Source organism: Hetaerina americana, unplaced genomic scaffold (genome assembly GCF_022747635.1).
Source record: "Hetaerina americana unplaced genomic scaffold, ioHetAmer1.1.p SCAF_7, whole genome shotgun sequence".
In the NCBI taxonomy this organism is placed as follows: domain Eukaryota; kingdom Metazoa; phylum Arthropoda; class Insecta; order Odonata; family Calopterygidae; genus Hetaerina; species Hetaerina americana.
Window position 1 is genome coordinate 59,517,952 of NW_027287316.1, and position 25,460 is coordinate 59,543,411.

At 33.6% G+C, this 25,460-nt stretch overlaps 1 protein-coding gene across 1 annotated transcript in view; it reads left to right on the top strand.

The window, feature by feature from the left end:
- Positions 1–20,255, top strand: part of LOC139696854 (diacylglycerol kinase theta-like) — a 216,056-nt gene extending 195,801 nt beyond the window's left edge. The window contains exons 17-20 of the mRNA XM_071595734.1: positions 2,430–2,585; positions 3,125–3,281; positions 4,953–5,060; positions 13,892–20,255. Coding sequence (XP_071451835.1) covers positions 2,430–2,585; positions 3,125–3,281; positions 4,953–5,060; positions 13,892–14,023 — 553 coding nt within the window. The 3' untranslated portion in view covers positions 14,024–20,255. The remainder of the gene's footprint in view (positions 1–2,429; positions 2,586–3,124; positions 3,282–4,952; positions 5,061–13,891) is intronic.
- Positions 20,256–25,460: the final 5,205 nt, after the last annotated feature.

Sequence of the window (25,460 nt, forward strand, 5' to 3'; positions counted from 1 at the left end):
ATTATTTGATGTCCCTGATAGAGGAGAGAATGCTAGGCATGAAAATAAAGGGAGGAAAAGGATAGGCATGCTGGATGGAATGTATGCAGAATCAAAGAAGGGTTTATTTTATTATGAGTTCAGATTGTTTTTTTGGCAAAGCTAAAAAATTTAAGGGTTCATATTGATGGAAAACCTTCTTTAAAAGATTGATTACCAAATATTAATCAAATAAATTTTCATGTCATATTTCATATGTCACTAGATTTTTACTAGCAGCTAGTTATCTTATTGAGCCTTAGTAAGCATTTCCATGAAATACTTAGGTAACCACTCCCCAAGCATTATTTATGAAGGTTTCACTTGGGGGTTTACACCTAGAATTGGTATAAATGTAGTTTCTTCATGATCATGAGCTGAAGCTTGTTGTCTCTAGTGTGTGTTACCATTCACTGACGTGATATTCACACCACATATGTGTGCCACCCCTTCCTTCCATTTCTCTATCTTGTGTGACACTCTAAAATGAACTCTAGGATAGATATTTCTGTTCAGTTGAACAACTTTGTAAAAGAGCTGCAAAAACTTAACATTTCTCATCCTCCTGGCAGAGTGCTTTGCAGGATAAAACATTCTTTTGCATTCTAAGCATTGAATGTCTGTTGATTTTAAATCTTCCCTTTCTAACTCTTCAAATAGTTTCCTTTACATTTTGACAACCATAATCCTTTATAACCTTAATAAGTTCAAGTCACCTGACCTTACTAGGATTTATTGTGTTCCCATTAATATGCCAATGAATAATAACAAAGTAACTAGCATCATAAGTGAGACGTCACCTGAAACTTAAATATATTCTTCAAACTTATTATTTAATTTGTTTATTTTAGGCCCATAATACTGGTTTGCAAAAAATGCCATGAGAACATACTACATTCTGATGAAATGTATATATGTGTGAATTTGGATGAAATATGCAATGAAAATATTAAAGGAATCCTCAAAGCCAATTCCATTGTTCAAAAAGTTAAGGAAAGCAGACTTCATCTGTTTTATCACATGTTGAGACTAATATTTATTAGATCAAAGCTTACTGGGCTGTAATCATAGATCTTTACAATGCATGGTCCTTATTGTCACCATTTTTAATAAAATGATTAAAAAATATTATGAGTATTCTACAAATTTTGTGCCATAGAATTGAAAATTATACAATGTCTCACATATATGACCATTCCATTTCGGTAAAATAATTTCTGATCATAAACTGTACTGCAGAGGAAAATCAGGTTAAGATCATTATTGATATTTCCCAAAAAGAGATCAGTAATCATTAGAGGGAGAAAGATCTTTCAGTGTTATGGATTTCTCTTCATATTCATAATTACATTAAGTCGCGGCAATACTCATGGTCTTCTAGAAATTGTTGCATTGGCCATTTTGTTGCAGAGTATTTCCTCTCATTGCCCTGTTCTTCTCTGGCTGCCCATTGAAGTCATGAATGATAGAAAATGTTTCCACACAGTTTGTAAGGCCATGAATTCTTCTTTCCTAAATTTTCATAAATGTATAAGATACCCTTTAAATATTTCAATCAGACTAGTGAAAATTCTCTGCAAAGACAATATATGTTCCTGAACACAATTTAATTTTTTCCATACACATTAATCCATGGACATTCATGAATGCATTGAAGAATTTTTATACCAAAATTTGTAGCTTCAGATTGATTTATCCCACTGCATTTGAAAATTCTAAAAGATGGTATGATTTCTTTTCAACTTTACATTCCCAGCAAAATTTATGCTGAATTAATAATGAAGGTTAGAACAGAGTGTGGTTTAAGCATCTTTTTGAGATATTCCTCTAAAGTTGTGATTATTAACATAGTTTTTATAAATAATTCTTCTTCATTGATGTAATAGTAAGATTAGCCAATGCTAGCAAATAGTTATATGACTGTTCACAAACTATTTGATAGAATGCATGATAGTTCCAATGGCATTTGTGATCGTTAAACTGCTGAAATTTAAACAATGGTAGGAAAATCTTTACCCTGATTTACAGCTGTTTTATCAAGGATTATTTCCATATCTGTGACATTTGTTTATATTTTACTTTATCTAGAATTAATCTAAAAACAGCACTTTTTGGTCTTTACGTTGGACTTTTGACAATGATACTCATTACAATTGATACTCTTACAAACAACTAAGTCTTACGGCAAGGAAACCTACTTAGGTGGGAATCGAACCAGTGGCCCCTAGGTTGGCAGGCGAGAATGTAACTTGACTTCCAATGGGGCCGGCGACATGATATTAATATGTCATTTGCAATGTATTAGTTTTTTAGTTTATATTTTGTTGATTCTTCCTCCTATTGACTTGATTTTTCAAAATTATTCTATTGTTACTGATAAATGGTTCCTTTTTCACATACTATTGCAACAGGCTCCACAACAAAGGAGTGTATGTGAAAATGGGATTACGTAAGATGGTTGGGCCCAAAATGTGTAAAGACCTTCACAGACAAATTCGATTGGAGGTTGATGGACGCCATGTCGAGCTTCCTCCAGTGGAAGGAATCATCATCCTCAACATTTTAAGGTTAGTATTATATGCTATTGTATCCAGGTTGAGTACAACTCAATAAAAGTACTTTTAAAGATCCACAGGGATTTTTTGTTATGGTTACTTACCATATGCCTGAATAGAAGCTGACCCCAGATTTTAGCTGAACTGCCATAAATCACTAAGATATGTAGGAAAAAATAATTTTTAAAGGGATAAGGCAATAGGCATTATTTTTGTCACTAATCACTCTATTTAAATTCTCATAGCTGTAATACTTTTCATATCATTATCGCTCAGTATATTTTAAATGAAGTATCAGGGTCTCAGAATTCTATTACTTTTCATTCATTCTTTTTTTACTATAATTTTTGTTATTATGACTATTTCAATTATTTTGACTCTAGTATTCATTTAGTTAAATATTTGAAATCAACTCATAGCCATATGTCACAGAGGTCACCATGGCAAAATATTCCCCTCAAATCAAAAATCCAGGCAATGGTAATAACTGGTGCTTTTAAATTGGTGAAATTAATGACTTCTCTCATTCACATATGACTTCTCCTTTTCAGTTGGGGATCTGGTGCAAATCCTTGGGGCCCTGAGAAAGAAGATCAGTTTTCTAAGCCAAACCATTGGGATGGAATGTTGGAAGTTGTTGGTGTCACGGGAGTGGTTCACTTAGGTCAAATCCAGTCTGGCCTTCGCTCTGCCATGCGAATAGCTCAGGTATCTACTCCTTGGGAAGAGATATTTTTTTAAACATTAACCTCTCCTTTTTGAACAATTAAATGTCTGATCTTTTGACTTTCATTTATGGAGGTCAGCCATTGCATTCCTCTCCCTCTTGAATTTTCCATAGCAATTCAGAATGAAAGGAGCAAAGTATGCTGGAAAAGTAGAGCAAAATATAGGGTAAATTTAATCATTGAAACACTATAGTTCTATTCATCTGATGGAAGTAGTGCTGTTTGATGCTTATTGTTTTATTGCACCTCTCTTTTTTAATGGAAAATTGATAATGTTGTTTCTCAGGCATATGTGAATATTATAGGACTTCTGGAAAATGTAAAGTTTTTCATCTGTAATTATTGCTGTGTCATTTTTTAAATACTCCAAGGAATCTCTGTGTATTGTAGCTACAAAATAATTTTATACTTTTCCAATTCCTATGTTTCATTATAAAAAAATGGATTTCAACATAGTTTTTGATTTCAGATTCACAAAGAGTTTTGGTTTCATTGGTTTCCATTTACCAGTGTATTTGTTGATCCTAAATCTAATAATGAAGCTAGCCCCAGATTGTTTAAACATGAGAAAATATTCTTTATAATTTCCAGAAAACCAAATGTTATCTATGAACTTGCAGATGTTTTATCATATCAAGATTTATTGTTATAATATGTAACCATATAATATATAAGCATGAGCAGAGGAAAATTAAAAAACTGCTTATTTTATGGCAAAATTTGATGTCTTCAAGGCATTGAATCCCATAGTCCTAGTTCGCTAGTTTGTTTTACAAACAGTGATAGACTGGAAAAGTATTTTTTGGGGCAATTGAGTATGGAAAATGATTTTTCATAGTTGTGTGATTAATTTAAAATGAAAACTTTGTGATTTGCTTCAATCAATCAGGATTGGCTCCTAGGTTGAAACTATATTTTTATAATATTAAAAAAAGGGATGTAGCATAGTAATCAGTCTAAATTCCGCAGATATCGTTGCAGATTCCAAATATCACTGTGCTCAGAATATGGACTAATTTTTTTTGTCATCCTCCCTGAATATAGACTTTCTTTCTTCATATAATACAGTTACTTCATCACCTTATCAGTTTGATAGGTCCTTCAGTTCCAATTTAGGCAGTAAAGATAAGACATGAAGAGTTTTTGCCCAAAAATTGAGAAAAAGTGGGATCCCAATGGGGTAATATCATCATCCAATTAGACCCTGACACTGGTAAACAATAATCCAATATTAGCCTCCAAAATTGAATCACGTTCTTAGTAAAAGAAGAGAGTTGTCTGGAATTTGTTTTTATTGATGTTCTTTTAACTTATTTAACTTAATAAAAAAACTGAGTACAACTTTTTCACACAGCTACCATGTGAAATGCATTATATGTATGATGTTTCAAGTAATGAATGCTTAACATTTTAATTTAGTTTTATTAAATAGATTAGATGGCCATCAATTCTTCTGCCAATGTTGGCGACATCATCTGAATACCTAATAAAAATTTTCAAGCAGCAATATAGGAATTAAATAATTGGGGAAAAGAGTTGAACATACGTATTAGAGCAGTTGTAGAGGCATGCAACAGACACAGTCATATGGAGCTGTGCAAGTCAGCAATTTTAAAATTACATATTAAAAATTTTTTCTCTATCATCGCAGGGAGGACATATAAAAATACATTTGCATACGGATATTCCCGTGCAAGTGGACGGTGAACCTTGGGTTCAGAGCCCTGGTGATGTGGTTGTGCTTAAATCTGCCCTCAAGGTGAAGTATATTTTATTGATAATAATTAAAACTGATATGTTGAGGCTTTGCACAAAACATTTCAGAGTAGCTAATTGTTTCAGCACATTTGCAGTAATTACATGATATTCATGTAGCCATCATGTAAGGCATTGCTACGGTTCAGCCTTTAGTGAGCACTTGAGCAATCGCCAAGCAGTGAATTAAATGACAGTAATTAAATTTAAGTACTGTAAACTTATCTGTTATGTTTAAAAGTGCCTAGCTTTAACTTTTTGACATACATTCCGATTTCTTTTAAAGTAATAAAAAATTTTGCTATATTTCAATCATGCTTTATATTGTGCCTGCATGTAGATCAATAGTACTTTGCTGATAGAGTGAGGTAGAGTTGTTGGCATGGTGTGGTGCTTCAATGCATTATATGAGAATATTAAGTATGGATGTTATTTTGCAATGCTGCAATATAGTATACTTTTTTGTGAATTTTGGAAATAGTTTCCATCTGAGTTTGACATTTTTCTACCATGCCTAATGGTTGTTAACTAGTTTCTCAAGCCTCCGAACGTTTTCCTTAGCATAACTGAACTGCAATAATGTGAGAAGTATTATTGTTAATAGCTTGTTCCTGTTTCATAATCTGAAATATTAAGAACATTACCACTTCACTACATGTTTGTGAATTATTTGAGTGTTTAAAATGGAATGGAAAGGCATCCAGAGAAAAAAAATGTGTGTAGAAGTATCTGGATCTCCTCATTTTGCCAAAAACTTTTCTCCAGGAATTGTTCCATGTATTCTTTTTGGTAAATGAACCTTGGGCTAAAGCATAATACTGTAAACATTTCCCTTCATCTCAAGTGTTAAACATTCTTAAGTTAATGTAGAATATAAAATTCATGCCAGGCCCTTAAATAGCAACTTTAATGCACAGCACGACTGTCTTCAGAGAAATATTTCTTTATACCAGTTGATGCGGGTTGCTTCATATATAAATGTTTTGTTATGTATGGTATTAATGTCTGGCAATATAGTCCGTACCATTGAGTAGCTGTTCATGTTACCCATATGCTTATTGCTGTTATTTTTTACCTTTAATTCAATTTTCAATGGGTGTACTTGTTTTTATGGTAAAGATAGGAATGAGCATATTAGAAAGACTCATTGTGGTACACACAGAGACATGTTTCTTACTCAAGATAAAAATTTGTCACCTGACAGATATCTTGGTTAAGGATAGACTTGTCATGTGTTGTATTTAATGAGATATATGGGCTGCACATGACAGCAGATAGGTACTGTTAGACATATACAATATGTGTGTACAACAGGGTTTGTAAGTACAATTTACTTAGTTTTCTCCATGCCCTTTAGAAGTATGTATCCATACACTTTTTTCAGTTATATTCGCATCCAAGTGTTCTGGAGAGTCCAGCATTAAGCAAAACCCTCCAAATGCCTAAAAGCACTTATTATTTGCACTGTTATGAATATATTCCTGATATCATGTGCACTTCCACTTTTCCACTATTGTTTTATATTAAAACTTTTAATTAAAAGGTCATACCCTCAATCATTAATCCCTCTATGTATATATATAAAAATGTCAGTATGACAATTATAATGCGTTTGCACAAATGTTTTACAAAAAAAGCATTTGAGGCTGCAGTGCAACAAAAAATGTTATGGTCTTTGAAGTAATATTTCAAACAATTGTCAATTTTAAAAGACAAATCCATCTTGGTGGAATAAAATAGAAGCAAGAATATTCAAAGTGATTTCAAATGAAAACGTACTGTTAAATGCATGGCACTTATTAAAATACTTTTCATGGTACTAAATCATATTTCATTTTAGTAAATTTACTTGTAGGTTTCTGTATTTTATGTTTGCTGCTTCCAGAAAATGTAAATAGCTTGATTGAAAATATTTTTGAATTTTCATGTGAAGGTACTTCATGACATAATATTTACTGGCTCTGTTATATTTTATGTTCAACACAAAAGAAACTATCCAAAGAACATTTAATTATTTCTTTGGTAATGATAATAAGTATCAATCATGAAAAATTATTAAAAATAAATTTTAGACACTCTAAGATCATCTTAATATAATTAATCAAAATGATGTTGAACAAATTTGCTCTTGGATGTTATCTAATCTGACGAAAATCTCCAAATAATTCTCTTTGTAACTTCGTGAAATGAGAAGGTCCAATTACTTGCACAATAAATGAAAGTCAAGCTGAAATAGCTCTAGTGAAAGAAATTGTGTTTGAGGGGTAATGTATGTAGTGAGTGCCATAGAGTAAAAAAAACATTTTTAATGGATGAATGAATTAGATCAATCAAATTTGCAATTGCCAGAGTAGTATTTATTTCTCACTTTGCTTTCTTTTTTTCACACTGAACCTCATGCATTTCCTCCACTTCCTATGTCCATCAACATCCTTACTCCTGCCAACACAAAATACTGTTTCCCTGCTCTTCGTTATTCACAACCATTCCTCACATAATATATATCTAACACATCACCCTACATGCACCAACTCACTGGTAACTCAATCTATTTCCAAAATACTTGATTAATTTTGGTATTTTTTTATTATTTCTCTAACATCAAAATGTCACCCTTCCATTTAAAAATTACTCAATAAACATCATTGCATTTTTGTGCATGAAATCACAAAAAAATTCCAAACCCAAAAATTGAAAATCACTGTTAAAATTTTTTTTGTCTCGGTGAATCATTATTACATCTTTTCGTCCCAATTTACCATTTTATATAACATGAAAACCAATGTTGCCATTTTCACCATCTCCCAACTTGAAAAACCACACCAATGGCACAATGTATTTTTTTGACTCAATATAAAAAAATAAATACACCCCCACCCACCTCAAATCTTTTCTCATCCGTCCACATGGTCTCAACCCTTTTCTTTTTTTCCTCAACCCTATTTATTCCATCATACCGCATTCATCTCCTTCCCCATGATCACCTCAAACAAACATTGAATACCTTGAACTGCCCTCGACCGATTCTGTGGACATCCATCATTCTCTCTGCCCCTCCCTCCCTGCTTCCTTCCCTTCTTCTCTCCCTCTCTGCCTTCTCCCCTCCTGGCACGCACTCTATCACAACAAACGCGCACAACGCAATCACGACCACAGGCCACAATGCTCAAGAAAAGCAAGATGAAGCGGAGGAATACTGAACCGGCAATCCCACATGGCAACCAGTTGGGTCACCACGTGACCACCTCCATCGCCTCGGCACCATCCCAGCACTCGTCAGCCAATGGTGGGGATGGTGGAAGGTCGGGGGGACACCACTCACCTGCTACCATCCTGGAGTAGATGATGGGAGACACCACATGCCTCAGCTAGCCAAATAACTACATATACCTCGGAATCAGCTTGTGTAGTTCTGAAACAGGGGCTGGGAGTTTTAGGGGACAGGGGGGGGGATTGGGTTAGGATGAACATATTACTGAGATTGATGATAGATGAGTTTTGTGCTTTGGATATTAATCCGTGATGCTTCTTTGAGTTTTGAAAGGTTTAGATTTGACAAGAAATGGAGGGTGCTTCAAAAAAGTACATATAGTTTTTTATTTTGTAATGTTCGTCGTTTTGGGCATATTAAAGGTGGTTTGGCATTCCCCATTTCTTGGATAAGGTAGGCAGGGCTATGTGGGATTTTGTGAGAACTGCTGTGGAATGAAAATGGTGGTTAAAGAGTTACTATGGTAACACTTAAATGTACATACGATGATATTCTAACCATTTGTGTGGTGGCTTCCAGTTTCAATCAGTTGAGGCGTGGTAAAAAACGCTTCTCAAAAGAAATGAATGAAAGTGTAAAGGTTTTTGTTCGGAAAAAAAAGAATAATAGTCTGGATGGTTCCATAATTTTATGGAGGAGACAATGCAAGTGATGGGAAAAGGTTGAGGAACACTTTTTCATGGAAAATGATGGCTCACAAGACAAATGGATTAAGTATCAGTGGTTAAGGATTGAAATGGTTAAGAATTTTAAGCTTAAATGCCTTACTAACTCAAATTTAAGAAGAATTTGAGACTGTTATCAGCAGCATTCAATCATCAAATGGAGGAAAGTGGTTTTAAATGAAAATGTTATGGTTTTAATTGTGAAAAGTCAGAGGAGGGGGATGACCGTGTGCGTTTAAGCAGAGAAAGGCCATTTTTAGGGAGTCTTTTATATTTGAAATGAATGAGAAAATTTGGAAAGTTTATTGAATGTTTTTGCGAGAGGTAAAAGTATCTTTTTGGGTGTGAAAAGCTCTATGGAAATTGAAAGGATTGAAACAACTGCAAAGGTTTGAAAGAGTTTTTCCAGGAATCTGATTTTGATGTCTAATAGTGATAAGGAAAATAGAAGATGCTGCAGGTATTTGTGAGAGAAATTACGAGATTATAGGCCATTCCTGGGCTTTGTTGCTTGGCTGATAAATGACAATTGGCTGGAAGTGAATTCTGTGCAAAACGAAGAATGTATTAGGGGGTAATGTGAGCAGGGAAAGACAGTAAACAGAGTGGTTGTGGGGAAGGCTCTCGGAGTGAGTTAAACGATGTTACATGGGAGTGGATGAAGAGGAGAAAAAGAGGGAGAGAGGGAGATAAAGAGGGACCACTTTAAGAGGTGAGTTGGGTTTTTAAGAGGAGAAGAGGAGGTTACAGAAGAGGGGAAGGCATTAAAACATTGTTCAAGGAGACTCATTCACTGATAGATCAAACACATTTCACCATCTCAAATTGCATCAAAAGTTTGATCAGATATTTCTCTATCTTTGCCTCCCTGGTTCTTATTTCGTAATGGTATAAATTTGTATCGACACTACTTTCTATGATATGTTTCATATGATTACAATGGGTTGAGAGTTATTTCTTTATCATCAGGGTTCTCCTCTTTGCATCTATGAACCTAGTGTGAAGGTTGTAACTCTGTAATGAGAAGAAAATGCCCTCATCCATTTCCATCTGTTCCTAACTGCTATTTTATTTTGAAATAGGACCATTGCAATGACCTTTTTTTTCTTATCAATCACTCTTATGCATGGCAGGACACAGAACTAAAAATATGTTAAATCTAGCTTAACTAGGAGAGTTCACTAAGTTTATGAAGCTGTGTGAACCAAAGCTTATTATTTTGTCTCTGAAAATGTTAATTATTGAAATGATACTATTACTTATTCCTCTTGTGGGCTTATGTAGTTTGCAAATTTTCCTTTTTACATAATTTATATTTGAAATTTTCTGTAGTTTTTTTGGACTCTAATTCTGCTTGGAAATTTCCTAGAACCTCTGGGCTGTAATTTTTCAGAATTTCCTATTTATGTATGTGCATGTGAAAATTCGTTACTTTAAAGTCTTAATTAAGAATCTTTGAAATAAAGTGTGGGAGAGATCTATTTGGCTTAAAATGATGCAGGAAATGAATAAAAAAAGGTAGTAGATAGGATTGGAAAATTTTGGGTATGTACCCAGGTATTTATGTTGAAGTTTGCATTGCTCTCATATTCATAAATATTTTGAACTGAGTTAATTGAGAATATTCTGGAATATGAGCTAATATGATTAATCTGTGTGGTAAAATGCCACTTACTTTTTTGCTAGCTTTAGAGAAATTCGAATTTAAAAAAAAAACTTTTATTTGGAATATATACGTTTTCATGGTATCTGATAGGCTATTATCATTTCTACATTTCATTTATCATATGATTCCCTGAGTAAATGTTTTTGAGGTTATTAAAGTAGATCTATCGTTTACAGTAGAGGATGATTACTGAAACTCGTTAACATTAGAAATATTAAAACACAATAACAAGTAATATTTTCATGCAGTTTTGCTTGATCAATAGTGTTGAAGCTTGGATAGTATACTTAACAAATTTAGATTAAGGACAAAACAGCTTAGTATTGTCATGACTGGTAGAAAACTTGTTAAATTAGTATTTCCAAGGGAAAGGGTTCATAGTTATAAATTATATGGTCTTTATAATTTCTAAAAGATTGAAATTGAGCCTACTTGCTTTCTGCATTGTTTGCTCTTAGAATCTCAGTATTTTGGCCAAGTAGAGTGTTTATTGAAGATAATTTTTCTTCATTGTCAATTAGCCTTATTGCCTTCAATATATTTCTTGTTTTGGTTGGCTATAGAAATGAAATATTTCATTTATACATAATAGTATCAATTATTCCATGGCCACTCAACTGATTGGTGAATTAGTCAATTGTTATTTCATCAGTGATTTTAATGATCCTTTTATACAACAGGCAGTCATTCTTAATCATATTCCTCATTGTATTACTGCCTAAATCTTTACTTATCCTACAATAATGCTATACTTTTACTCATGGATTAGTTTTTCCTCCACCAAACTAGTCATTAGACAATGTAAAATTTAATGCTGCACTACAAGTGGTCTTATTAAGCATAGCTTTGTAATAACAAAAGGCAAGAAAGAGACTTCCTCAAGTTTTGTGGCAAACATTTCCAAGATGGCCAAAGCACTCTATTTAATAATTACTTTGAAATGCATTAAAAAATATGAAATTCTTGAAGAATGAATTGCTGCAGTTTTAAGCATTATCAGAAAAGTTAAAACTCATCAAGAGGTCAATTAAATACAGCAATTGGCCTAAATATTGGTGGAATCTGGATTTGAAAGCTTTTAGTGTCATTGTTAAACAAATACAAGAAACTGGAATTTTCTTGAAAAATCTGATACCATTACCTCTTTATCAACTTGATTCATTGTCAACAAAATTTTGTGAGATTCTCATACAATTGTCACCTTTAATGTTCATGTACTTCAAGCAAAGAATGCCGATTGTTTGCTAACAGTAGACGCTAGTGACCTTAATATACCTATTTGCTGTGAAGGAGGGGTGAGCTGAGATAAGCAGGTGATGATTGGAATACATTAATCTGAAAATTTTAAGTGAATTTTTCATATCAGTGCCACAAAATTTCTGTGCATAAAGCATTATATCCTATGAAGACTTGTACATGGAAGCATTCAGGCTTATATATAAACCAAGTAAGTGCAATGTGGAAAAAATTTTCAACTGTTGAGTTTGCTTATGCATCACTCTTAATTCTTTTGAGGAGTGAATTAGCTCCACCATTTTCTAGTGCAATTTATGAAAATTGGGAGAAAAGCAGATAAATCAGATCATTAATAGATTTCATTGCTTCATGCCATAAAGCTGCAGTGCTCTGTTTATTCATCAGATCCAGATAATCAGGTAGTAGCTGTACGGGGGGCAACTGACGGCCAAGGTTATTTGCACCATTAGGGATAGAAATTAAAGCATGAAGGGCGGCGAGAAACCCAGCATCGGCATTAGCCTACTCTTCTTAACAAAAGATACCAAGGGGACCAGAGTATTTGTCACCCTTAGTTATCCTCTTGCAGATTCTTCTCAGTTTTGATCAATGGTTGGTGCTTTGATGTATTTAATTGTAAAAGAAGTCATGTAGATGCTATTGGTATTGTAAGTAAGTTGTTGGTCTTAAAGAAAATTGAGCAGAGAAACAATTTGCTAGGGCCTAGTTGTGGAAGAGGATATATGAATGATTTTTTCATGCATATAAATTTAATCTGAGCCAGTATATTTGATTTCATTATCATTTTCTTATCTCATCAGCAGTTCAGTTATATTATCAGGATTACATAAAGAAATCAACATTACAGAAGGATTTTTTTCTGAATGATGTCCACTTCATGTAATTCTTTTTCGCCATATGGAAATGTTTATGTCATCACTTTTGGGTGCTGCTGTCCATAAATTCACTAATGCAAACACTAATAATCTACCAACATTTTGTGCAAATATAAAACATAATGTTAAGAGGCATATCTCCTTCATTGCCCAAAATATCATCTTATAACTGATCTTTGACATGCACTACATGGAAATCCAGCTGCCTTGATTTTTTTGGAGAAAACCTTAATAATGGCAGTTTTTTCAGTCATCCACAAGCCTATGTGCTTTTATAATTAATATAAATAAATGATAATGACTTTCATAGAATATTTGGCACAGTTGATAGGTAGCATTATGGGCAGCAATGAGAAAATTATTTGGATGATATGCCAAATCATTTTGTCCAGGAAATAATCTGTAGTAATATATTTGGTCATTACTAATATTCTTCATTTTATTAAATATTCACCAATTTATAATACTTGTGAATACATAGTACATGCTACTGCGTATTTCATTTGGAATTTCATAGCTTTCAGAATTGAGCTGTTTTAGGGTAAACATTAATGCATCACCTTAAGCATCATCCTTCAGCTTAATGCTTGAAACTAATGTTTCAAGGCCTCAAAATTAATTGAATAGAAATTAAAATGATTAACACTCAGAAATATCTTGCAGCCCTAAATTTTGCTGACTTGAAGAATTTTATATTTTGACTGAAAATTACTTTCTCAAACTAGGCATCCCATTAAAAATATCTTAAGTTATTCCAGTATTTTTAAAATGTTCATCACATTAAACATTTACTCCAATTTCTCAAAAAATGTAAAATTAATTTTTATACTGATATCACCTTTCACTGCCAACAAAAAACAGTGATTTTCATTTAGTAATTAGGTTAAACGCCTGCTATTAGCATTTGAACATGTAGTTTCCCAAGTTTTGGTCCAACAAGTGAGAGCAATAAGTTCCCCATGAATTCAGTGCATTTTTTCTAGGCTCCCTTTTGAGGCACTTAGCATAGATTTACCTCAAATATATCTGTAGTTACCTCATGTTAAGGTTGTCCCAAGTAATAACTCCACCTTTTCCCTATCTCCATTCAATATTTCCCAGGCCACCATGTTGAAGAAGACCAAGGGCAAGATAAAGAGAAGGAATACAGAGCCATCGATGGTTGTCTCACCTATGGCCCAGTACAGTCTACGACCGCCTGACTCTTCTGCAAATCACAACACTGCATTCTGAAGAGGCTGGTGTATCGGTGCAGAGACAGAAGGCAGCAAGGGATTGCAAATTTTTGGTTGCTGCTGAGAACCTCAACATGGCTGAGCACTTATTAGACCGATTAATCCATTTTCACATCAGTAAGGATGTGAATTCCTTCAGCGAGTGGAGACTGTGTGAATTCAAGCACCCCCTCACTCCCTCTAAAACATCCTCGTGATAGAAGTGCGGTGGTTTTCAGTGGCAAATGCTGTTGGTGACTGAAGAGTGGTATTGCATATTTGGGAAAGAAAGGAACATCAAGGATGGCCTTAGTGCATTTCTGGCTAGTCTCTTCTCTCAACTGCAACTTAAACAAATGCCTCCTTTTCATTAAGAAGCTGTCATATGAAGCAATCAGCATGATTAAGCCTTTGCATATTTACTTCAAGTATTTCTTTACACAAAAATTTTTCCATTAAAAATCTCAACTTTAAACTTAAGAACTATACAACCTCTTCCCACATGTAATTGCATATGTTCTACCTCAATTGACTGTTGTTAGGGTATCATTCGATAAAACCCTTTCATTCCAAAATGCTACATTAAATCTGAAACCCTTGGAAATTATCTCAGCTTGGTAAATTTTGATAATCCGATATGGAACTAACTCTTAGATAATTTATTCAGGGGACTTTTATAGATTTATAAAAGACCCTGCCTTTAAATTGGCTAAAATATTAATATATACTTGTTGAAAAGTATATAAATCAATTTAGACTGCAAAGCCTTAATATGCTTATTAGCTATTGCAGTTTCTTTTATCATCTTCTACAACTACATATAATGCTTATGTGACCTGCTGCATGATCACTATTGTTGAACTGCAAGCTGGAAAGTGCTGATGTTGAAATACTTTGCAGTTGAGTTGAGTTTATTGGATCTGCTTTGCCGTTAAGTCTTAGTAAGGAGTGCAGGTGAGTTTTACCAGTCCCTGCTTGCATCTGTTGACGTGAGCATCACCTGAGAGGCAAACGTGGCCACTTTACTCCATTGACATTATTCTCCGTGTACAGCAAAGAAAAAGAATCCATGCTACACTTAGAAGGTTTTACTCCTTCTTGGCTATGTCAGTGCACAGTAGCATATATTTTTGAAAGGTCTTCTGGGTCTTTACCCAAAGATTTGGTTTCAATCGTACATTATTGTTAGCTGAATGCAGTTAATTTTTAATTATTCCATTCTTCCTCTGGAGACTATTTTTTGGAAGAGGTTTAACATGCACAGTAGTATGTTATCCTTTTCATGGGTAAAAGATGGTGATCTCATGAAGCCTAAAGGCTTATTTATGTCTTTTGTGCCATCACTGATTAACATTCAAGATTAGTAAATTTGTTTGTTTGAGGCACTTGGAGGTTGGTAGCTGCGGGTGAATTTTGATAGAAATCTTGCTTGTGCAATGGCTAAGCATAGTAGAGTAGCTCTGCTTAATGGGCTACTCCCATTGGAAAGTTTTTGGTGGAGAAGAATTGGATTGTTCTGGTGACTTCCTACATGATGGGCTACTACTGTGAAGCAAGGTTTGATATATATAGTGGGACAGCTACGATATACGAAGAAAGAGAAGATAGTTGGAAATCAGTATTTTAAATTTCTACACATATTTTTTGAATGAGTGTTTTTAGAGGCAAAGTGTTAATGAGAAAGTTTGCATGATGAAGATGATGTTTTTGAAAAAATGAAAATATATGCGCGCGCGCTTTCGTGTGTATGAGATGATTTCGTGTGCATTTGGTACGATGGGTGTATTTAACGTGAAATCTGGAAGAAGCATTTTTTTGTACAATCCAAGTGGATATCCCTAATCAGAGACTGATGAAACCAGAAGGCCCTGTGTGTCCACTTTAGGTCCACAGGCTTATCTTGTATGGATATTAGTCTCAATAGATAGTCTTAATAAATAAATGTGGTTTATTCTGAATTAGATTAGCAACATTTGAAAAAAAAACGGCTAAGCCTTAATTTACCTTTTATGGTTAGTTCAAATGAAAAATATATATATATAAATATACATATATTTTTTTGCTGGTTCCATTGTCCTTTCCAGAAAAAAGTGTAATTCATCATTCAGAAGCTGTAGTTCACCTAGACAGCACAATAATATCTGTGCTTCAAATGTGTGGTCAGATTTTTGTTTATACCACCATTTCTACTTACACTCTTGTTCACCCTTAGGTATCAGTGTCAGTGAATGTCCATAGGAAGTGGGTGGAGAGATACAGAGAAATTCGGTCAGAGAAATAGACCCTGACGTAAAGGAAGCCAAATTACGGCAGCTAGAATATGCGTACATAATGTGCTACAATTAAAATATGAGAAACTCATGGGCATGGGTTATTACAAGTCCTCTTATATAAAGTTAAAAAGTATAATATCATCATTATGCTTATGTGAATGTGAGGGTCAACCTACAAATCTTGGTTTAATTTGCATTTATGTTTAGAAAATTGTATGCATGTATATATATAAATATAATTACTGGAATCGTATGATATCGATATGACAAAAATATTCCAGACACTCATGCTTGTAGAAAAAAACACAAGGAACAATAACTTTGAATGGATTGTGAGCATTTACACCTATCCTTCACTGGAGTGTTTGTTTGGGTGTTGGGGTAAACCTAAACAGCCCAAACAGGATTAAATAAGTCGCACAAAACCAGCCAAGGAAGTTATGCAGAAAAGATTGGATCCTTGAAGTAATGCATGTTTGAGTGAATGTGAGAGTGCTTCAGTGTAGTCAGGCAACAATGACAAGAAGGCTTTTCAACAAGTTAAAGCCCAGATATGTCTCTTAATGTAAAACATCATTATAGCAGCACTCTTTGGTTGAGTGTTGTACACATTTTTTTTTTTAACTTTGAACCAATCCAATGCAAACCAGCTCCATTTAAGAAGTTGTTAGTGTTGTATCTCTGCTCATAGTATATATACTGGCATGCTTTGCTTATTATATTATGGAAAAATGAGGAACTAATTCATTAAGGCAACCCATTGGTCATTGTCGAGGAACTTTCACAACGAATTATGAATGGGAAGTGGAAATATTTAATCATTCAAAAGCTGAATGCAACCGGCCAAAATTTATTTAAAGAAATGAATTTATTTTGGCAGAGGGGCTGCCTTGGTCCATGAATATTGGAGCGTTGGTGTTCAATGAGCTATCAAGTAAATGATCGTTGTGGTTAACTTTGTTAATGCACCTATGTCCTATTTCTCTCCCTAATTCTATCTATTTCTTCTTTATCTTCCTGTCATATGTGCTAAGGAGGCTTTGAAAGCTGTTGGCCTACTGCTGAGATAATATCATATCAGCAAATCATGTTGAACCTACTTAAAGAAAGTCTGTCAACAATGAGCTGACAGTAAAAGTTGCCCTTATGATGGGAAACACTTCTTGTTCAAGTGTTTTATGGTGCTTAATGTTGTTCTAGCAGCTTGTTTTAATAATCCATTTTCTAAAAAGTTTTACATAGGACTTGTGCAAATTTTTGTCTAAATGTGCTTATCATTCAGTTGATGAATGGTTGCATATCTCTGTAATGTGTGCTGATTACCACTTTCAACCAATGTTGACTAGTGGGAAAAATGTAAAATGATGTCCTGTTGTGACATACTATGACTTGACCTTGTACTGTAACCTCCCTTATGGTAACTTGCTGTGGCCTATTATAATGTCTTGATATTGTTAATTTTTGTCCTTTTCTGATCTTCATCTGCTGGCTTGAGCGTCGCGGGCAGAGCCAGTGAAGGAAGATCAAAACTGGAATTACATACACACATATGTGCTCATTTGTAAATGTCACAGTTTCTATTATATTAGGCCACCTAGTTACATAGAGAGAGACCAGTTCACCACTTTTGAGGATTAGTGGTACATCAACAATCCCTGTAACATTTTGAAGACATAGAAGCTTAATTATCAAGGATAATTGAAGAGAAATCTTCATATAATGAATAATAGCATTGTGTATATGGATGGCATACCATACTAAAACTTAATGTTTGTTCACTTGAAAAGATTATAAATCTGCTGAAATGACTTGTGTCTCTTTAAAAGTTCACTAATTTATCCATACCTTTAATGTGGGGCTCACAACTGTCTTGGGATATAAGTCATTGTCTGCAATTTATAAAATTGTTGCCAATGGTTCTGGCCATGAGTCACTAGGCAGAGTTATAGCTTTTTCAATTGAAACATACAAATGTAGTACCCATTAATTGGCATGTATATCAAAACGTTTAATAACATCACAAATTTTAACCTTTTAAGGAATGAATGGGTCATAAATTGGTCATATATTCTATAAAATTTAACACATCTTTGTGCCAGGTTATTGTTATTTCAATAATTTTTAATGCGTTCTAGTGCTTTTCCACAATTAATATAATGGCAGAAATTAACTGTCATTTAATCATCTGTTAATATATGTAGATTATACCTATTTTTTGGTATGAATTGCTATTATTTATTTTATAATATCCAATCAAAAACATCTCAATTGGGGCACAAATAATAGTGTTTTTAAAGTATCAATCATTTGTTACTTAGACTATTTTGTTGATAAATGCTGAAATTTTATTTCAGAAATGATTAGTCATGAGACCTCTTTTTGTTTTGTTTAATGTCCTAATTTTAATATTTTTAGACTTGTTGACTTGAAAAGACGAGATGATAGCATAAAATATATGCATGCAAAACTGGGGTAAACTTTGCATGCAAAAAAAAAATCAAAAACCAAATCCCAAAAGTTTATAAAAAAAGTCTCTCCTTTCCCAAATTTTCTTTTTGCAATCCGATTAAAATCTTTTCCTTTATCATCCCTCTCCAAGTATTCCCTTTTTCAAAGAATGCAATTAAATATATTGATATTCTATGAGTAGAAAGCGATTCAAAGGAATTTGCCCATGGTGATGACCTGGACTGACCATGCCGGAATTGGTTTGTTCAACCCATCGCCGAGCCACTGAAACCCACTGCTGAATCATTGTGCGTGGGGCTCAATTGCACGGGAATTTCATTCACCAACTATCGATTTTTTCAACTTTCCCAAATGTGTGAATGAAAATCCACTTTCCGGACTGCTCTACGATTTTATGACCTATCGCCATTGAAAACTCGAAAATGTTTTGAAGGTCATGAGCTGTGATTTCTTCCCGAGCAATCTGCACCAGTCAGTGGGTTTGTGGACAAATAAAAAATCTTTACAAAATTTAAAAAAACACCTGAATCATATGTTTCTGTCTCCCTTAAGCTAACGTTGAACATAATTGATTAAAAATGTTCTTCTAGTGTGGGTGTGTGCGCTAGGGTGTGGCTGTTGTATGTGCGTGCATGGGTGTATCATTGTCTAAGAATCTCTCCCAAAAATCTCTTCGTTCCTCTTGAGGGGAGAAGTCTCCTCAATTAATCCTTTCAAAGAACTAAAAACCAGAATTCACAAAATTATATATATTAAAGTTGCGTGCGTACATACAGATAAAACGAGAAAACTGTGTCTCTGTTGCGTATGAATAAAATATATAAATATATATCTACATTATACATATAACATAAGTATAGCGTTACACACACATACATATACATATAGGAAAAATTAATATGTGCTATTAATAGTGCTAATTGAAAACATTATTGAAGACTATTGGTTGTTTCATTTTAATGTTTATTTTCCTTATGTCAAGTGAGAGCAAAATTCACCCACCTTCCTTCTAGCCATTGTGCAAAGAATGCTCATATTCAATGGCTTCTCTCCTGAGGGTCATTTTATATTGCAGTCTGGGAAGACTTGAGTATGTACATAGATGGCTTATAAGAAAAAATATGAAGAAAGTGAAGAACATTGAGGGATTTCCCAAATTATAGCAAAATTCGGATCATATTTTGCCAAAAACAAAACTATACCAATCAAGCAAATGCTTGTAAGATCAAGTTTAGTGGGTCACCCAGGTTAGTTATTTACTCAAACGTCTGTAGCAAAACTTGAAGAGTAAGAGGGTGTGAATTTTGCTCACATTAATGTGACAAGTTAAACAAAAAATGTTTAAAATTTCTGTATGATTGAATTGACTGATGAAAATTTCTTATATTGAATTAATTGCAATAAGGTTTAATGATTGAAAATATATGCATATATGTATATGATGTGATGATGGTACATAGTATATATTATAACTTGTGGTTATATAGGCAGAAATTAAATGTAACTACCGAGAGCAATATTGTCTTTTTCCTTATTGCCTGAGCACCTCTCCCCTTTCATGTTTTCAGGTTCCTTTATTTTTGTATTCAGAAAGAATATATGGGTGGTAAGATACATGCCATGGGTTGGTGTCTAAAGCAAGAAAATTAACTCTGTTTAATCTATACTAATCATAATTAGGTCACAAATCCTTGGTTCCAGTACCTTGGTGCTAGATATCCCAGATATCTGTACTGAGGCAAGTGCAAGGATCCTTAGCATATTTTGTGCAAAGAATCTCAGCTTAACCCTTTGAGTGCTAACATCACTGTGAGCAATGCTGATGAATTTTCCCTAAAAAGCCACCATTGTTGCTTTTAACAACTTTTTCTTTGATGAGTATTAATGTAAGTAACAATTGATTAATTCATATGTTCACGCCTTATTCTCTTAAATTGTACATCATGCATACAATATAATTTAGCTTGTCTAACTTTCAGTAATTAATTATTATTAATAATGGGTTTTTTAGATATTTTTCATAAATTCTGCATTGTTCAGGAAAATAGCCTGGCAATTTTCATACCAAATTTAGCAAAAGCACATGACACTCAAAGGGATAAGGAATTTTGATTATTTTAGTGTTGACATGAAGGTTCCAGATCTTGGTGTTCCCAATCGAAACTTTTACTCAAACCAGGCTAAACAATTTATGTTGAACAGCTAAAGTATTTTCCAGAGAGCAATAGGTTTGCAGAAAAAGGAGATGATACACCAACCTCAATGCATCAATCTGTGCTTTGTAAAGGGGGTCATGTTTAACGAACCTTTCCATCTCACATTGTGACTTTCAAGTTATTGACTATGGTTTCTTTAGTAATACATGGAGATTATGCAGAACACTACCTAATAAATGGTGCAGTAGAATTCCCATGAAAAATTCTTTAGATCATCACTACGGAAATACCAATGTAAAAAAATTATTTCACTGGACCACATGACCAGAATGGTTTCTCCATTTTGAACAGTTTTTGCCAAATCAGGATTAGTATGCTATAATTCAATTCTATCTAAGAAGAAATCAAAGCTCTTATGTATTGGGAGGAGTCACATAACTAAAAAAGACAGTTTTTCAGTTATTTGGAGAAAAGAAAATTGAATCTTAACTTCTGCAGCCCTGTGCTGATAATATTTTTTTTGTGCCTCATGTCATTCTTCTCAAAATTTTATGATGCAACTGTTACTGTAATTAAATCAATAGTTCAAAATTTGGACTTTTACAATGTACTGTTAATTTATTGATTGATGGATGTGATGTATAGGTTGTATCTGGATTAAAATTTACTCACTCACTGATGTATATGTGTGTGTTTGGACACTTTCAGGTGTCCTAAAAAGTTTACATTGGAATGTAGGAGGGAAGGCAAAGTACTGTGAAAAAATCTTTAGTTCCCAAAAATTAACATTTGTTCAAATACGGAAAATGTTTTTGATCCCAATCATAAAAGCATGGGATTCAATTGGAAGTTTAATTCAAGGCAGGACATTTCACTTTAAAGGGGGGAGAACATTAGGCAAATGAGGTAACCAGAGGGGAAAAATAGGCATGTTGGACAGAATGAAGGGAAGGAAGTATGTAGAATTGAAGAGGGTTTCATTGCATAGTGCAGGATGTCTGGTTTTGTACTGTTTGGAGAGGTAAAGAAAGGTATCATTGTTCACTCTGTACCCATGCAAAAAGTGCATTAAACAGTAAAATAACATGAAAAAACAAAAACTAACTATGCAAGATAAATATGGTTATGATAATGTAAATCATCCCTGGAACATGGTAGAGATTATGGAAATATTATTGCATGCATAGCATCACCATCCTAAATGGGAAAAATAATTAAAGGGAAGGATTGACAGCATAGAGAAATTGATTGATGTAAATACATTTTTATCAGTAATTGTTCTGATGCCATGACAGTTTATACTATACTGCATCTGGGCTACAGACTTTGCCTTTCCCTGAAAAAGGATAAAAAGGAGATTTTTATATAGTGTCATACTGCATCATTCAATTCATCATCTCACGTTCAGTACTTGATAAGCAATTTGATCAAACAAGCCTGAACTTAAAATTCTGAATTGTAAATCTTACCACCCAAGAGGTCATATACACCTAGGTAAATTAAATTTTCTTTTTCCAATCTTCCTTTCTTTAAATGGATATTACCTCATGGTAAATGCTATGACCCTAGAACAAAAGATAATGTTCTCTTGCTTTAAAAGAAAAGCTATGATAGTATTTTGGATCCAATAAGTTACATAACCTAAGCTTTTGCAATCAAATCCCACCTTTGAACATTTTTGTTAAACAGAGATTTTAATTAGAATTTGATTGACAAGAATTTTATTTCTGTTTACTTTACTTTAATATTGAGGAAATTTTAGTACCATTTGAATAGTGTTACATTATTAAGAATTCAGGGCTGATAAAAGACGAAGAGTCAAAGTGAGATTTCATTGTGGGATAGAATAAAAATTATCTAATGATATAACCAAAATGTTGTATGAAGTAACTCAGATAGGAATAAATGAGTGCACTCCTGTATTTAACTATAAAAGCTTGATTTTGCCATGTTGTTTGGTGGAGCTTTATAAAGGATTCATCAATACTCATACCTAAATGTTATGAATACATGTATGTAATTAAAATTTGAAATAGATGGTCAGGATAATTTTGGTGGGTCAATTTTTACTTGTAGATGAACTATCAATCCTAAAGCAGATTTTAATGTATTACAAAAGTTGGTCTTTGTAGCTGGAGATGAAACTTAAAAAGATTTTTGGCCATTGGTATCCATCCCTAGGATCAAGAGGTTTAACTGTTCACCCTCTCTGTGAGGTACTGGCTTGGTAGTAAAGGGAAGGGATTTTTTATTTATTGTTCATAATAATCAAAAGATATAGAACTCATCTGAATGGAACTATTTACATATGTAGACAAATAGGAAAAAAATATGGTAAATATGAAAATCTGCACAGATAGAAGGAGATAAACAATATTACAGATACTGTTAGGTGAAGATTTGCATCGTGTTTGTCATCAAAGAACTGATTGACACAGTAAAACAATTTGCTTTGAAACAGTTAAGAGATTTTTCTTTTAAAAGAAATGGGGGAAATCGTAGATTAGGATAAATTGATTTTGGAAATTTATTGTAAATTTGGGAAGAAGAATGGTGAGGACCTCACTTGGAACAGGTTAGGTTTGGACCATTTGGATGGATATTCTCTTTGACATGGTTCATATAATTATGGAAAGTAGTATTTAATGGAGGAGAAAAGGATTTTTTTCAAAAACCTAGCGGAATATGATACATAAACATGGGAGAGAAAGTATTTTAAGATGCTCAAATAATGATCTACCTGAAGATCTAATGGATACTCCAAAAATAGTGTTGATTGATTGCTCTGGCAATGAAAATGCTTTAGAGCAATGGTTCCTAAAGTGGACGCTACCGCCCCCCATAGGGTGATGCTCTTGTCTATGGGAAAAAAAGAAGCGAGGAAGCAGCAGGAGGGCGCTGGAGGGTAATGACAATGTGACATTTGCGAAGGTTCAGTAGCCTTCATTTTGTCTCCATTTTAGCTTTGTTTTTAAAATTTACATCATTTCCTGCTTCTGGAAGTAGTTTAAACCATGTGTTTCCTTATATTTTAAAGTATGAACGATTGAAAAATATTTCCAAGCCTTTAAATTTTGAAAAGTGTTTAATCTCATTTGCCCTATCATTGATAGAACTTCACGACACATGCACTTTGGCAGTAAGATCAGTGTGAAGAAAATGGGTGTGAATCCAGAAAGGAATCAGCTCATCTGATGATTAGATTCGGTGGTTTTACATAAAATATTTACCTGGATAATCATTTTCCAAACCATTCAGTTCCATTGATATTATCAACGCTGTATTGGTAAGTTATTTTTCATCTATCGCATGATATAATTATTATCATAGTACTATTTTATAATTTTGTGCATTATTTTATACTGACTAGACCAGTGTTATAAACTGAATTCGAGAGGAGCTAACTTTGCAGCCAAGTGTTTGGTTTCTCTATAAAAGACGGCAAAGGTGGATGTGCAAACTCCCTGCGTACCATTTCAGATTCCATGCTCACATGATAAATGTATTGCATTTGCATATGAAATATACAATATTTATATAAAATAAAGAAACTGTATTAATATTTTCAATTCACCCGAAGTGAAACTGCTAGCATTCAAGAGCAAAGTAACGTGTATAAAAATCCTGTTTCATACCAGGTATGCAGAACAAATACATATATTCAGTCTTGCTTATATATGTTTGAAGTTATGCCACAAGCACATAAATATTTTAAGAAAATATTTTTAATATGATTATTTGTAATTTTATCATCAAAAGCAACCACTTAAAGATTGAATCCATGTCTTATCATTAACTCATATTTATATTCTATTTGGTTGATATATATATTAAATTTTATTACAACGAAATTAAATATTTAAACCTTTATTGTAGAAACAGAATGGTAGGAAATGACTCATCAAAGAGGAAATGTAGACAGTTTAATGTGGAATATCTTAAGTATGGATTTATAGAGTCACCTACAAACAAGCACACATCTATGTGCATACTATTTGAAAGGGTTTTTTCAAATTAGGCGATGAAACCTTCCAGACTAATTGACAATTTTAGGAAGGCACATTCTGACAAGGCAGAAATGACTTTAACATTTTTTCAGTCACTTGGTGACAGAGTGCAAATTTGTCCAACACTTTCTAATATGTCGTGAAATACTTCAAAATATATCACTGATGGTTTGCATATATCATGCAACATTTCACTGTTAATTGCCAAATCTGGAAAGCCACATATATGAGTAAATGGTGAAGAACACATCTTACCTGCAGTAAGTGAAGTCCCGAGTGCTGTTCTGCATAAGCCACCATATGATACAATAAAAATTATTTCCCTAAGCAGCACTTCAGTTCAATGACGAATAGATAAATGGCTGAAAATGTGGAAGATATATTGTGCAGCATCCTGAGAACAACATATTTTGCATTACAGTTGGATGAGTCAACTTCGCCACGTAATGAGTCTGTACTTCTAGCTTACGTATGCTTTATTAAAGATGAAAATCTATCTCAAGAGTTGTTGTTTGCCAGGCAATTACAAACTGACACAAAAGGGGAGTCAA